At 42.7% G+C, this 15,258-nt stretch overlaps 1 protein-coding gene across 2 annotated transcripts in view; it reads left to right on the top strand.

Annotated features, from left to right (window-relative positions):
* Nucleotides 1-6,567, top strand: part of SLC9A7 (solute carrier family 9 member A7) — a 115,404-nt gene extending 108,837 nt beyond the window's left edge. For both annotated transcript variants that reach the window (XM_056555865.1, XM_056555866.1), the window contains 3 exons: nucleotides 589-671; nucleotides 3,563-3,668; nucleotides 5,143-6,567. In XM_056555865.1, the coding sequence (XP_056411840.1) occupies nucleotides 589-671; nucleotides 3,563-3,668; nucleotides 5,143-5,388 (435 nt within the window). In that variant the 3' untranslated portion in view covers nucleotides 5,389-6,567. The remainder of the gene's footprint in view (nucleotides 1-588; nucleotides 672-3,562; nucleotides 3,669-5,142) is intronic.
* Nucleotides 6,568-15,258: the final 8,691 nt, after the last annotated feature.

Consider the following 15,258-nt stretch of genomic DNA (forward strand, 5'->3'; position numbering starts at 1 on the left):
TGCCGGCGACCCCCGGGATCCCCGCTGCGGCACTGCGCTATCATTACTGCACAGAGCGAGTTCGCTCTGCATGTAATGACGGGTGATACAGGGGACGGAGCAGTGTGATGTCATGGCTCAGCCCCTCGTGACATCACGGCCCGTCCCCTTAATGCAAGTCTATGTCAGGGGGCGTTACGACTGCCACGTCCCCTCCCATAGACTTGTATTGAAAGGGGCGTATCGTGATGTCACGAGGGGCGGAGCCATGATGTAACGATGCTCTGGCCCCTGTATTGCCTGTCATTACGTGCAGAGCGAACTCGCTCTGTGCAGTAATGATAGCGGGGTACTGCAGTGGCGATCCCGGGGCTCCCCAGCAGCGGGACTGGGGCGATCTGACATCTTATCCCCTATCCTTTGGATAGGGGATAAGATGTCTAGGGGCGGAGTACCCTTTTAAAGGTGGGTTTCTAGCTTCACTTTTTGACATGCAAGCCTTTAATTTAAATAGGGCCCTGGACTATGCTTATAACATAGGATGCTGAATTACTTTTATGCATTTAGATATTTAGAAATGCTTATAGTATCTCTTTTTTTATCTTGTAGGACAGTGGAATTTCAAATGGAGTAAGTCGCACAAAGCAGGAAAGTGTCTGGATATTTAGGCTTTGGTACAGCTTTGATCACAAGTATCCTCTTTTTATATTGAATGATTCTGGTGCCAAAGTGCATTTGCTATATCAGTTTCTAAGCTTAACCAGACACCATTCTAATGTGCACAAGAACACATTTTTTATTGTATTTACAGAGTGAGTGTCCAGCCCGAAAATAAGGGCACTAGTCCTTTATTAGATGAATGGAAAAATTGCTTGGATAATACATAATACTGATTCCTTCAAACATGAATGAAGTGGTATGAACACTTTAAAATACATGTTCACACTGTGATTTTTTATAAGCTTTTTTTTTTGTTTTGGTTGGTGAACTGAATGTCACTCAATCTGAGTTCACCAACTAAGACAAAAAAAAATTATGTTTAAATTGCAACAAAAAAGTGTGAACCCAACCTTAGTCTAATGGCATAAACCAACCATATATGACCCAGTTTACCACAAGTGTAGAACCTATATCATGGTAAAATGCTTGTAAAATGATCCCTGGTATTAAAGATTTGTTCTAATCTGTTCTAAGGGATTATGATCAGTGGGGGTCTAACCTCTGGCACCGCCACCACTCCTGTAAATGAAGGGGATGCAGCAATGGTTCAGCATTGTGTCTGGTTCACCGCTTATCTCTGTAACAAGTAACTTTTTTTTAAATAAAATGTCCTGCCAACAGGTTTGGTTTTGGGTCATGCTCTGGAGGCAGGGGAGCCATATGGAACTAGTGTGTGACACCGAGTAGTCAGGTAGGTAAACTGAAGAATCCAAATGGTACACAGTGATGAGATGGAGGTGTCTTCAAAATTAAGGCATATAATCAGGGCAGGCGGCACAGGTTCAGGTCAGCAATAGGAGAGACAATGCAGTACAGATGGTCAGACAGGAATAAGGTCATAAAAGGCAGGCAAGGGTCATACACATGATTGGGGGTTCGGGATGTACAGTCTTTGCAATGGATAAACCACAATGACAATCGGGTACCAAGGAGTGGGCTGGGCAGCCATAAATAGGAGATGCTGAGCCTGGACAGGTGGGGGACAGGTTTTGGGCACGCACACACCCAGCATAAAAAACAGAGCAGGAAATAGTAGCCGCAGCCTTGGAGGTGGGAGCAGCGTGGCGGCAGATAGGGATAGAGGGCGAAAAATGGACAGAAATGATGACAGTGTGCAGATGGCTGCCTTTCCCTGACGTAGCAATATCCTTCTCACTTACATGGTTATGTGCTGTAGTTTCCTGCAAAGTGATTGACTGGACTTCAGTGTGCTTAAGAGCCACTGTGAAGGGAACACCACTCTTTATCTGCACTTCATTTGCTATTTCTATCATTTTCAGGAACCAATTTCTCATACTCCTCGCAATCATAAAGTCATGATACACAGTCATGGCCGTAAATGTTGGCATCCCTGAAATTTTTCAAGAAAATGAAGTATTTCTCACAGAAAAGGATTGCAGTAACACATGTTTTGCTATACACACGTTTATTCCCTTTGTGTGTATTGCAACTAAACCAAATAAGGGAGGGGAAACAAAGCTAATTGGACATAATGTCACACCAAACTCCAAAAATGGGCTGGACAAAATTATTGGCACCCTTTCAAAATTGTGGAAAAATAAGGGCGCTTTCACACTATAAAAATGCATCTGTTATGAATGCCCATTATAAAAAGAGGGGAAATCGGCAGTTATACGGCCGGTACAAAATCACTAACAGCTATTAGAAAATCCCATTATAGTCTATGGGATTTTTCTAATAGCCGTTTTAATCCGTTATCGCCGTTATTAAAGGGGTACTCCAGTGAAAAACCTTTTTTTTATAAAATCAACTGGTGCCAGAAAGTTAAACATAATTGTACATTACTTCAATTAAAAAATCTTAATCCTTCCTTTACTTGTTAGCTGCTGAATACTACAGTGGAAATTATTTTCTGTTTGAAACACAGAGCTGTCTGCTGACATCATGAGCACAGTGCTCTCTGCTGACATCTCTGTCCATTTTAGGAACTGTCCAGAGTAGGAGAAAATCCCCATAGCAAACATATGCTGCTCTGGACAGTTCCTAAAATGGACAGAGATGTCAGCAGAGAGCACTGTGCTCATGATGTCGGCAGAGAGCTCTGTGTTTCAAAAAGAAAATAATTTCCGCTGTAGTATTCAGCAGCTAATAAGTACTGGAAGGAGTAAGATTTTTTAATAGAAGTAATTTACAAATCTGTTTAACTTTCTGGCACCAGTTAATAAAAAATAAAAAAAAGTTTTCCACCGGACTACTCTTTTAATAACGGCCGTTATTTTGTGACGGGCGAATGAACGGGAGAAATAGTGCATACAAAAGGAGCCGAGGCAAACAGCGTGGTCTGTCTCCTCAGGGTGGCTGCTGCAGGTTGATTGTGTAAATGTAGTAAGAGAATCAGATTAACCTTTTACAAGCAGCAGTGTCCTCCTCTGTGCAACTGTGTTCTAGTCTAGCTGATTAAACTTTTGCAAGCAGCTATGTCCTAGTTTAGAAGATTAACCATTTACAAGCAGTTTATACTCCTCTTGTAGCTGGGCTTCATAATAAATCTTATTACAAGACTGATTAATAATCTATATGAAGGTAAGTGTAGGAGGGAGTAGGAGGTGAGGAAAATGTTCACTTGATATGTATTTTGCTAATTGGCTGCTCATAAGGATCCGAATGTAAATTTCCCAGGTCTGTAAATGAGCTTTTATGAATTTATCTTCCACTGTATTCTATGCACCAGCAATTCGATGAAGGCTTAAACAGGTTAATTGATTGCTCCTTTTAACCTTCATAAAATTAGCCAACTTCAGTTTGCTCCCCTGACAAGTATTGTGCATTTCCTCTTTTGTTTAATTTTGAATTTAGTTTGCAATCTCCTTTCAACATAAAATCCTTAATTTAGAAACACCAGCTATCTCAAGCCAATGCTGACGCATAGTGGTCCTCCTTTAACTTCAACTCTACCCAGCTGGTGTGGTTTGGTGGCCAGGTGCTTTACAAGTCCACAGGTCAATAATGTAAGTACGAGGTCAGGTAAGGGTGCCTCACAATGTTTGCATGTGAATTTACACAAGTCACAGCAACTTTGCAAGTTGACAACAATGCGTGAACTCACCCTTACTCTTCTCCAGTCTTACTACTTATATATCGAATAAAATTTGTGTTATTTTTTTTTTAATATATGCTTAATCCACAGATCAATTTGTGAATAACAAACACTAGTTAAAATAGATAATGAAATACATAGATGATGAAATACAGAGACATTTCTTTTTTGGTGTGTGGGGGTGGGGTGGGGGGTTGAAATGTGGCACATTATATTGTTTAGTAACATCTGCTAATTTCTATAATGACAGACATATTGCCCTCATATCGGTTATGGTAAATTAATGATTTAAAAAAAAATTCTATTAAAATGTCGATAGTAACATGAAAAATAAGTTTTTAACTTAAAGCGTACCCGTCAGATCCCACAAAAAAATTAAAATCAATATGTTACTCAGTACCTAATCCTGATCATGTACATTTTTATGCCTCTATCACTTATATTTATTATAAAAATCCTTCTTACACTAACTAACACTTCTAATAGCTCACAGTGTTAGAAACACTCTCAGGGGAAGGGGGCATGTCCCTCCCTTATGAAGGTGGGAGGTGATTGTTGTGTCTGCTCATGCAGCCTTGTCCAGGAGTCATCTCTTGTCCATGACTCATGGACAAGCCTGATGCTGCTGCAGGACTGGTTAGTGTCCCAGTAGATATGGGGACCCCTAGTGGTGGGATTTTCAGGAGCTGTTTTCTTTATTAAATATTAAATATTTTTTAAATAACCATATTACAAAAGGTCTTTAAATTTCATCAGTCACAACATATAAAAAGTTTTTTTTTAGATCTTATAGTGCCTGGTAAATAAGGACCTGTGACCAACCCCACAAAAATTATCATTATCATTTTAAAGCTTGGGGTGCCCTGATGCCACACCTTTTTACAGGCATGCTAAAAAACCTCATATCTCGGGAATGCAAGGGTGTATAAAGAAACAGTAAGAAAGTGTGTGATCAGGGTACCCCAAGCTATTTAAGGATAATGCTATCTTATTTTGGGGGAGGGGTTGGCCACTGGGACTTTTTAAAGATTTAACAATACTTATTTTTCTGTTAATTTTTAGTAACTAATAAACTCACACTACAATTGTGTTGCTACTTAATTGAAATAGGCAAATCAGATATATAGTAACGTTTTTTGGGGTCTAATACACCCCATTTGGCTATTATTTTTAATAAAGAAGCAAAAAAATTGCACAGAATTGTTTGTTTATTGCTCACTGATGCATCAGAGGTGGGAACCTACCAGCAGCACCTTCAGAGCTACTGCTGTAGCATCGTGCATTTTCAGAACAATGCACATTCCCTCCTTTAAAAACATTTTTGTCCCACATTTTGGAGTCTTAGCAACCATGATTCAGTTTCCTTGTTTGTTTGTTGTATACAGAGCCCAGAGCAGCTGAGGGAGGACGATGCAGATTTCATCCTTAATGATGGTGACCTGACATTAACTTATGGGGACACCACCATAACAGCCAATGGCTCATCTGGCTCCCACACAGCTACCACAAGCCTAGATGGCAGAAGAACAAAAAGCAGTTCAGAGGAGGCATTGGAACGTGAACTGGGAGGAGACTATGAAATCACGAACAGGGGAACCAGATTAGTGTTTCCTCTAGAAGAGAATGCATGACATCAAGTGCAAGTAACCCAATCGAGGGAAAGATGTACAACCATATGTGGTACTAGAAGCATCTCAGGCCCAGTGTGGTGGTGAAGAGTTGGGTACAGTTCCCACACTAGAAATATGACCATTCCTATGGTACTGTCGGAGAACCTACAAGACTATTTTAATTCTTCATCCTGTATGGAAACTGAGAGTCTTTAGATATGGCACACAAATCTGCAATATAATTTGGCTGTGGTTCTATCCTTGCCTGCTCCTCTTCTTTCCAGTAGAAACCTAAATTGCTTAATCCCATATATTTGTAAGGTAAATGTGACTGCTTTTCCCCATCCTGTTTAACTAGCAGCTTTCATTAATAGCGAGGAGAAGCCTCATTTGGAAAGTGCCTGTCATTAAAAGAGCAAGTGGCAATGTTGTGGTGACAGGAAGTGTAAACTAAGATTTTTACAATTCTTGTACAATACAGTATATAGCATCTGAACTGCATGGCAACATGAACAGTTTACATAAAGAATAAGATTATTTTTGTTTTTTTATGATTTTGTATATTTAGGTTAATGTATGTTCAATGATAAAGCATGGCTAGTAAATGTACAAATTGTATGTAGTGAAACAATCTTACATATTCACAAATATGACCTAGGCTAGTGAATCTGTGCAGTGCACAATTCCGTATTTAATGTTCATTTAAGTGCTGCTCTTCCGACATACACTGTATTTATAAGTCTGAGCTCAAGCACAATGGCTTAAAGCATAAGTCCAAAGTTGTAAGCCCACGCAATCTTTAGTTCCAGCATATGGAGACATAAGCCACGCTGGGCAGTACAGTTGCAAAGTTCCATGCAGGAGGTCTTTTCTGATAAAAGGTATTCGTGCACGGAACTTCGCTGAACGTGGTTTGGTTGCCTCGGCGACTGCACCGCCCAGCGAGGCCTGCGTCTCCTCATGCTGGAACTGAAGATCATGCAAGTGCTCAACTTTGGACTTGCACTTCAAGGAGCAATTTCACCATAGCATATAAAAGAACAGAGTGTATACCTGTGAAGACTGCGACGTGGAAGATGCTTGAAATGTAAAAATTGACTCCATGTTGTGTGTTTCTTCTAGGTTTGAAGTGCAATATTTTAAAGCCTGTAAACTGACATAAAGTTGTACATTAGTTTATTAAAACAGACGCTATAAATGCTAAGTAGTTGGCTTCATTTTTGTAAAAAATTTTATTATTTTTTTTTTTTTTAAATGCATGAAAGCTGTAAAATAAGTGTCGCCCAATATACAGGCATCCACTATAGTTTGCATATCCTTGGAGAATTGGTAATTGTGTACAATTTTTTTAAGAAAACTTGAGTGAGGAGACAAAACACATTTTTTTATTATAGGATTTACATTGAACCGTAATAGTTCTTTTGTAATAGTTGTCTTGGAAAAGTCCCCAGGTTATATTGCGTGAACTGCACAGATCTTTTTATGTATCCCGAACAATTCTTCTGACAATTGTGACTGAAATCTTTCTTGGTCCTACCTGACCTTGGTTTGGCTGAAGTGATCCCCAAATTTTTCACTTCCTAATAAGTGAGTAAACAGTACTGACTGTCATTTTGAAGGATTTGGATTCTTATATCCATCCTTTTCAATCTTTATATAGTTCAATTATCTAGTTAGGCAGGTATTTTGGCAGTTGTTTTTAATTTTGCTTCCCATGGATCATTATCTAGCTTGGCTAGTGCATCCATGTGAGAGCTAACAAACGTGTTGCCTATTTACACTAATTGGTGTGGAAAATGAACCTTTAATTGCCATTTTTAACCTGTGCATGTCACCTTGTGTGTCTGTAAAAAGGCCAAACATTAAAGGGTATGTAAACTTTTGATCAGAGCCATCTGGGTGATTTCTGTTATGATGTAAAAAAAGACAAACAACTATGTAAGAACAAATGGCTACCTATGATCACTAGTTGTCAGGATCCGGATGGGTATACTGTGAGGATACTGGTGGTGGATCCTCTGTGTCAGTGGGGTGATGACGTGGGCCGTACCAGGGGAACGGAGTCTAAGGGGTTACTGGTTTTCACCAGAGCCTGCCGCAAAGCGGGATGGACTTGCAGCGGCAGGTAAGCACCAGGTCATTCCACCCGATAGCGACTCAACCCCAACTGACGGCTGAGACAGGTGCGGTACAAGGGATTAGGCAAGAGCAAGGTTGGACATAGCAGAAGGTCAGGGCAGGCAGCAAGGATCGTAGTCAGGGGCAACGGCAGAGGGTCTGGAACACTAGCTTGGGACATACACAGGAAACGCTTTCACTGGCACTGAGGCAACAAGATCCGGCAATGCTAGGAAGGGGAAGTGGGTTTTTATAATGAGGACACAGGTGTGAGTACTGATTGGGCCAGGCGCCAATCAGTGGCGCGCTGGCCCTTTAAATCGCAGAGAGCCGGCGCGCACGCGTGCGCCCTAGGGAGCGGGGCCGCGCACGCCAGGACTGAGCCGACGGAGGACAGGACAGGTGAGGGGATTGGGATGCGAGCCGCGAGCGGGCGCGTCCCGTTACGCGGGTCGCATCCCCGCCGGTAACACTGATGCAGCGCTCCCGGTCAGCGGGTCTGACCGGGGCACTGCATGAAGGTGAACGCCGCGAGCGCTCCGGGGAGGAGCAGGGACCCGGAGCGCTCGGCGTAACACAAGTAACTTGAGATACAAACTGACTGGGTATTTATGTGCAGCTGAGAAAGGCAAAGACACTGACACCATATGTAATTTGCTCTAAGTCCAAGCCGGCTCATAGGCCAGGACACCATCACAACAATGCATGATGCTTCAGCCAAAAACAGGAAAATTACACCTTAGTTCAGAACCACATCCTACTCATTACAGTTATGCCAACTTTTAAGCACAACATACCCGCCTGCTAAGGATATCAATACACATTAATGAAAAAAAGGCAGGCTTCTCCATAGCAACCAGTTGGATATCAGCTGCCATTTTTCTGTAGCCGGTATCTGTTGCATAATTTTTAATGCAACACCAGAAAGGTTTTTATAAAATAACATGGGTTTGCCACAGTTTACATAATCCTGGCAAAAACGCTCACAAAAGTAAACACACTCTTATAACTTAGAGGTAATATTAGTATGTATAAATATATTCTTGACTAATGGTAATATAAGGTTTGTAAACATGTACAGTAGTTTCAGACATCCTTATGAATAAAAAGCTACCTTTGCAATTTAATAATCTAACTGTCAAGATTCTGTAGCTATCCTATGTGATTTTTCCAGTATAGCATAGTAAAGAGGTAGGTATGCAGCACTACAATGTGTATTAAAAAATCCTAAATTGTCAGAGAAGTCAGGTTCAGCAATCACAGTGGACTGAACCTGACAACACATTAGTAGTTATGTAAAAATGTTGTTTCCCTGAAATATGTGGTAGCCCTTGGGGGGTGTATGGTAGTGGTGGTATGGTATCGGTATATGAGGGGTTAATGTTAACCCTATAGTTCGTGACGCCAGGCTGAGGGCTGGTATGCTGAGGCAATGCTCTGGCCTATCGCTGCCCTTCCCAGTAACGATAGGTGCATGAAATGACACAAGGTCCACAAGGAGATTGAACTTGAACAACTTTACTTAAGTGCTTGCGATACATCCAAGGCACAGTAACAGTCTCATATAAACAGTCCTTATGTTGCTTAGTGACTGACAGTTGTTGCAGACCTTGAGCTATTTATACAGTATCTGAATTTAGGGTAGATATTTGCAGATCCGTCCGGATTTAGGGGTATTATTAGGTCCGGTGATGCTGCAGGGTGTCTGGGAATTGATACACTCTATATTTTGAATGATTCAGCCGTTGCCGCAAGGCTCAGGCCTAACTCACTGCGTTAGTTGCTGTACAGGTCCTTCTCGTTTGACAGCCCAGGAACAAGAGAGCGAAAACATGGCCGCCGCTCCCTCATATGGGCAGGGGGCGGGGCGAATCCGATTGGTCCGAATATCTGTCATTCACCATTACAGAGAGTAATGGGATTGCTTACGTCACAGGGCCTCCAAAGGTCCTTAAGCAGAATACCATAGAGTTTACCTAGTCACGTGACCCGCAGGTCCTGCAACACCATGGAACAGGTAATTAACCATTTATTTACATATATATTACCCTATTAACATTAAATAAATTACTGGTCTATGAGCTGGAATAGAGGTGACAAGGGGTAAACTACATCTCAGGGATCCCTACGTCCTAGGGACTCTGGCTATGGGGACCCACACATACATAGGTACCGTATAAGATGATGTACCGGCACACCACAGATATATTGAATGTATACTCTTACATTACATTTGGAGTTCCTTCAATTCCTTTATAGGTTTTTGGTTTCTATGGGCAAGATGGCTATTATTAGCCTAGGGATACATAGTGTGTGATGCACATACACCCTCTATACTTTTGGGCTTATTGGCTATTGCACAATAAGTTGTGCTCCCTTAACACTATGGTATATTTGGTGATAGGATACTTTAAATTAGTGTGCCCTGGTTGACTAGTCATTCTAGCATGTGAAAGGGGTACTCCTGTACTTAAAATATTATCCCCTAGCCACAGGATAGGGAATAAGTGTCTGATCACAGCGGGGACCCTCTGCAATCTCCTGCCCAGTGCCTGACACTCCTTATGCGCGGCGCAACTACCTCTTTGTGCCCTGAATGGTGATTGAGCAGTGGTAGACACCCCCACCCCCCCATGCATCTCTATGGTAGAGCCAGAGATACAGCTTTTGTGTATCTCCGGCTCTCCCTTACTGATGAATGAAGGGGGTATGTCAACCACTGCTTCGTATGTTGGTCGGCACAGCTCCACATGGGGAGAGCCGTGCTTCGGGCAGAAGATCAAAGGGGTCCCAGCTGTCAGACACCCAGTGATCAGACACCTACCCCCTATCATGTGGCTAGGGGATACGTTGGGATACAGCAGGGGTACCCCTTGAAGGAATAAGATTTTTTGCACTTGTAACTCTTTAGTTACCCACTTGCACTTACAAACTGCAGAAATTTAAAACTATTCATCTAAATGGAACGACCAGAATCCTTTGTTGGCTGTAGAAACAACCACATTAAGGTGTATGGGACTGATTCTTAGTGATATATATTTCTTATTTAAATTTCACCATAAGTTACTATGGGCAGTACAGTTAAAGGGGTACTCCACCCCTAGACATCTTATTCCCTATCCAAAGGATAGGGGATAAGATGTCTGATCGCAGGGGTCCTGTTGCTGGGGACCCCCGCAATATAGCAATATAACAGAAGATCGTGACGTCACGCCCTGCCCCCTCAATGCAAGTCTATGGGAGGGGGCGTGATCAGACCTCTTATCCCTTATCCTTTGGATAGGGGATAAGATGTCTAGGGGTGGAGTACCCCTTTAATAAAAGCTCTTTAGCAGGATTTTGGATTTTTTTCTTGTATTGTGATCAAACGAAGATGCCTTTTAGCTATTAATAAACATGAGTAAAGTGTTAAACCCCTTGGCTAACAAGCACATGTATGACTCAGTAACAGCTGTCTTTTGTTTTGACAACAACTTCATGCAACACGATTGTATGCCTTAAAGTAGGTGAAAGCATTGTTGTCATGTTAAAAGCAGACACCATACTGTATTTTAGTTTGGCAATATACAGAAACACTCGGAGTGATCATGTTTAGTGTTTGTGGCCTCCTTTTGGCCATGTGGGCTAGCTCCTTATCTGAGTAGCGAGGGCACCCTAGTGATATTTTAAAGAAAAGTGAGGTCACTTTATATCAGGTATTAGTCCCGAGCAGCATTCACAATTATTCTGAGAAATGATTTGGTTTTGGACAAGCATATCCCATCCACATAGCAGAGTGAAAATAAAACAATGTTAGGTTTTTCCTACAGCAGGTTATAGGACTCCCTCCTACATACACTACAGATCACTGGCCTAAGCTTGGAGATTTCAGTTGTCAAATCTCTCATCAGCAGGTTGGAACTCTGGATCAGTGCCAGATGATACCTTCATAAATACATTGCTTTACTTTCTATATACATGGTTATACAGTCATGGCCGTAAATGTTGCCCCCCCCCCCCCCTAAAGATGTTCTAGAAATTCAAGTATTTCTCACTGAAAAGGATTGCAGTAACACGTTTTGCAATACACAAGTTTATTCTACTTGTGTGTATTGCAACTAAACCAAAAAAGGAGGAACAAAGCAAATTGGACATAATGTCACCAAACTCCAAAAATGGGCTGGAAAAAATTATTGGCACCCCTAACTTTAATATTTGGTTGCACACCCTTTGGAAATAATAACTGAAATCAGTCGCTTCCTATAACCATCAATAAGCTTCTTACACCTCTCAGCCAGAATGTTGGACCACTCTTCCTTTGCAAACTGCTCCAGGTCTCTCTTATTGGAAGGCCGCCTTTTCCCAACAGTAAGTTTAAGATCTCTCCCCAGGTGTTCAATGGGATTTAGATCTGGACTCATTGCTGGCCACTTCAGGACTCTCCTGCTGGAAAACCCAACATCTCGGACGAATCCCAGCTTTCTGACACTGGGCTGTACAGTGCGACCCAAAATCCATTGGTAATCCTCAGATTTCATGATGCCTTGCACACATTCAAGGCACCCAGTGCCAGAGGCAGCAAAACAACCCCAAAACATTATTAAACCTCCACCATATTTCACTGTAGGTACTGTGTTCTTTTCTTTGTAGGCCTCATTCTGTTTTCAGTAAACAGTTGAATGATGTGCGTTACCAAAAAGCTCTATCTTGATCTCATCTGTCCACAAGACGTTTTCCCAGAAGGATTTTGTCTTACTCAAGTTCATTTTGACAAAATGTAGTCTTACTTTTGTATGTCTCTGTGTCAGCAGTGGGGTCCTCCTGGGTCTCCTGCCATAGCGTTTCATTTAATTTAAATGTCGACAGTTTGCGCTGTCACTGATGCTCCCTGAGCCTGCAGGACAGCCTGAATGTCTTTGGAACTTGTTTGGGGCTGCTTATCCACCATCCGGACTATCCTGCGTTGACACCTTTCATCAATTTTTCTCTTCCGTCCACACCCAGGCAGATTAGCTACAGTGCCATGGGTTGCAAACTTCTTGATAATGTTGCGCACTGTGGACAAAGGAAAATCTGGATCTCTGGAGATGGACTTGTAACCTTGAGATTGTTGATATTTTTCCCCAATTTTGGTTCTCAATTCCTCACAGTTCTCTCCTCTTTCTGTTGTCCATGCTTAGTGTGGCACACACAGACACACAATGCAAAGACTAAGTTAACTTCTCTCTTTTTATCTGCATTCAGGTAAAATTTTTATATTGCCCACACCTGTTACTTGCCCCAGGTGAGTTTAACCTCTTCAGGACATAAGGCGTATGGATACGCCCTGCATTCCGAGTCCTTAAGGACCGAGGGCGTATCCATACGCCCGTGGGAATTCCGGTCCCCACTGGTGCCACCTCACGATCGCCCTGATTCGTCGGCCGGATTACCGGCCGACCAATCAGGGCGCATGCTGCGGGTGTCACTCCCGCACCCGCTCCGCCCCTCTTCCGGAGGACGTGAGCGGGTGCGGGACGTGCACCCCGGGTGCTGGGGACCCCGATTCACGGCGTCAATGTTGGGATCGGGGCCCCAGGAGCAGCGGCGACGACGAGGGACTGACCTCATGCGGCGTGGATCGTTGGAGGTGAGTGACAGCCTCCTGCTGTTGCTTAGCAACAGCTCCCAGCATGCAAAAAGGGCATGCTGGGAGCTGTAGTTATGCAACAGCAGGAGGCAGACCACCACAACTCCCAGCATTCCCTTATGGGCATGCTGGGACTTATGGTTTTGCAACAGCTGGAGGCACATTTTTTCTATGGAAAAGTGTACATTCAGCTGTTGTATAACTACAACTCCCAGCTTGCACAAACAGCTAAAGTGCATGCTGGGAGTTGTAGTGGTGCATCTGCTGGTTGCATAACTACAACTCCCAGCATGCCCGTTGGCTGTCGGTGACTGCTGAGAGTTGTAGTTTTGCAACAGCTGAAGGCACACTGGTTGTGAAACTGTTTTTTTTTTTTTACCTAACTCAGTGTTTCACAACCGGTGTGCCTCCAGCTGTTGCAAACTACAACTCCCAGCAGTCACTGTACACCATGCCCCGTACATGCTGGAAGTTGTAGTTTTGATACAGCTGGAGGCACACTGGTTGTGAAACACTGAGTTAGGTCACAAACTCAGTGATACATAACCAGTGTGCCTACAGCTGTTGCAAAACTAAAACTGTCAGCATGTACAGTCTGTCAGCGCATGCTGGGAGTTGTAGTTTTGCAACAGCTGGATGTTCCTCCCCCCCCCCCCAATGTGAACGTACAGGGTACACTCACATGGGCGGAGGATTACAGTAAGTATCTGGCTGCAAGTTTGAGCTGCCGTAAATTTTCTGCCGCAGCTCAAACTGCCAGCGAGAAACTACTGTGAACCCCCGCACATGCGACTGTACCCTAAAAACACTACACTAACAAAAAATAAAATAAAAAGTAAAAAACACTACATATACACATACCCCTACACAGCCCCCCTCCCCTCCCCAATAAAAATGAAAGCGTCTGGTACGCCACTGTTTCCAAAACGGAGCCTCCAGCTGTTGCAAAACAACAACTCCCAGTATTGTCGGACAGCCGTTGACTGTCCAGGCATGCTGGGAGTTTTGCAACAGCTGGAGGCACCCTGTTTGGGAATCACTGGCGTAGAATTCCCCTATGTCCTCCCCTATGCAAGTCCCTAATTTAGGCCTCAAATGCGCATGGCGCTCTCACTTTGGAGCCCTGTCGTATTTCAAGGCAACAGTTTAGGGCCACATATGGGGTATCGCCGTACTTGGGAGAAATTGTGTTACAAATTTTGGTGGGTATTTTCTGCTTTTACCCTTTTTAAAAATGTAAAATTTTTGGGAAAACAAGCATTTTAGGTAAAAAAAAATTATTTTTTTTTCATATGCAAAAGTCGTGAAACACCTGTGGGGTATAAAGGTTCACTTAACACCTTGTTACGTTCCCCGAGGGGTCTAGTTTCCAAAATGGTATGCCATGTGGGTTTTTTTTTTTGCTGTCCTGGCACCATAGGGGCTTCCTAAATGCGGCATGCCCCCAGAGCAAAATTTGCTTTCAAAAAGCCAAATGTGACTCCTTCTCTTCTGAGACCTGTAGTGCGCCAGCAGAGCAATTTTCACCCCCATATGGGGTGATTTCTGAATCGGGAGAAATTGGGCTTCAAATTTTGGGGGGTATTTTCTGCTATTACCCTTTTTAAAAATGTAAAATTTTTGGGAAAACAAGCATTTTATGTACATTTTTTTTTTTTTTTACATTTGCAAAAGTCGTGAAATACCTGTGGGGTATAAAGGCTCACTTTATCCCATGTTACATTCCCCGAGGGGTCTAGTTTCCAAAATAGTATGCCATGTGTTTTTTTTTTTTTTTTGCTGTTCTGGCACCATAAGGGCTTCCTAAATGCAACATGCCCCCCAAAAACCATTTCAGAAAAACGTACTCTCCAAAATCCCCTTGTCGCTCCTTCCATTCTGAGCCCTCTACTGCGCCCGCCGAACACTTTACATAGACATGAGGTATTTCCCTACTCGAGAGAAATTGGGCTACAAATACAAGTAAAAATTTTGTCCTTTTACCCCTTGTAAAAATTCAAAAATTGGGTCTACTAGAACATGTGAGTGTAAAAAATGAAGATTGTGAATTTTCTCCTTCACTTTGCTGCTATTCGTGTGAAACACCTAAAGGGTTAAAACGCTGACTGAATGTCATTTTGAATACTTTGGGGGGGGTGCAGTTTTTATAATGGGGTAATTTATTG

This window comes from Hyla sarda, chromosome 2 (assembly GCF_029499605.1).
Source record: "Hyla sarda isolate aHylSar1 chromosome 2, aHylSar1.hap1, whole genome shotgun sequence".
Lineage (NCBI taxonomy): Eukaryota > Metazoa > Chordata > Amphibia > Anura > Hylidae > Hyla > Hyla sarda.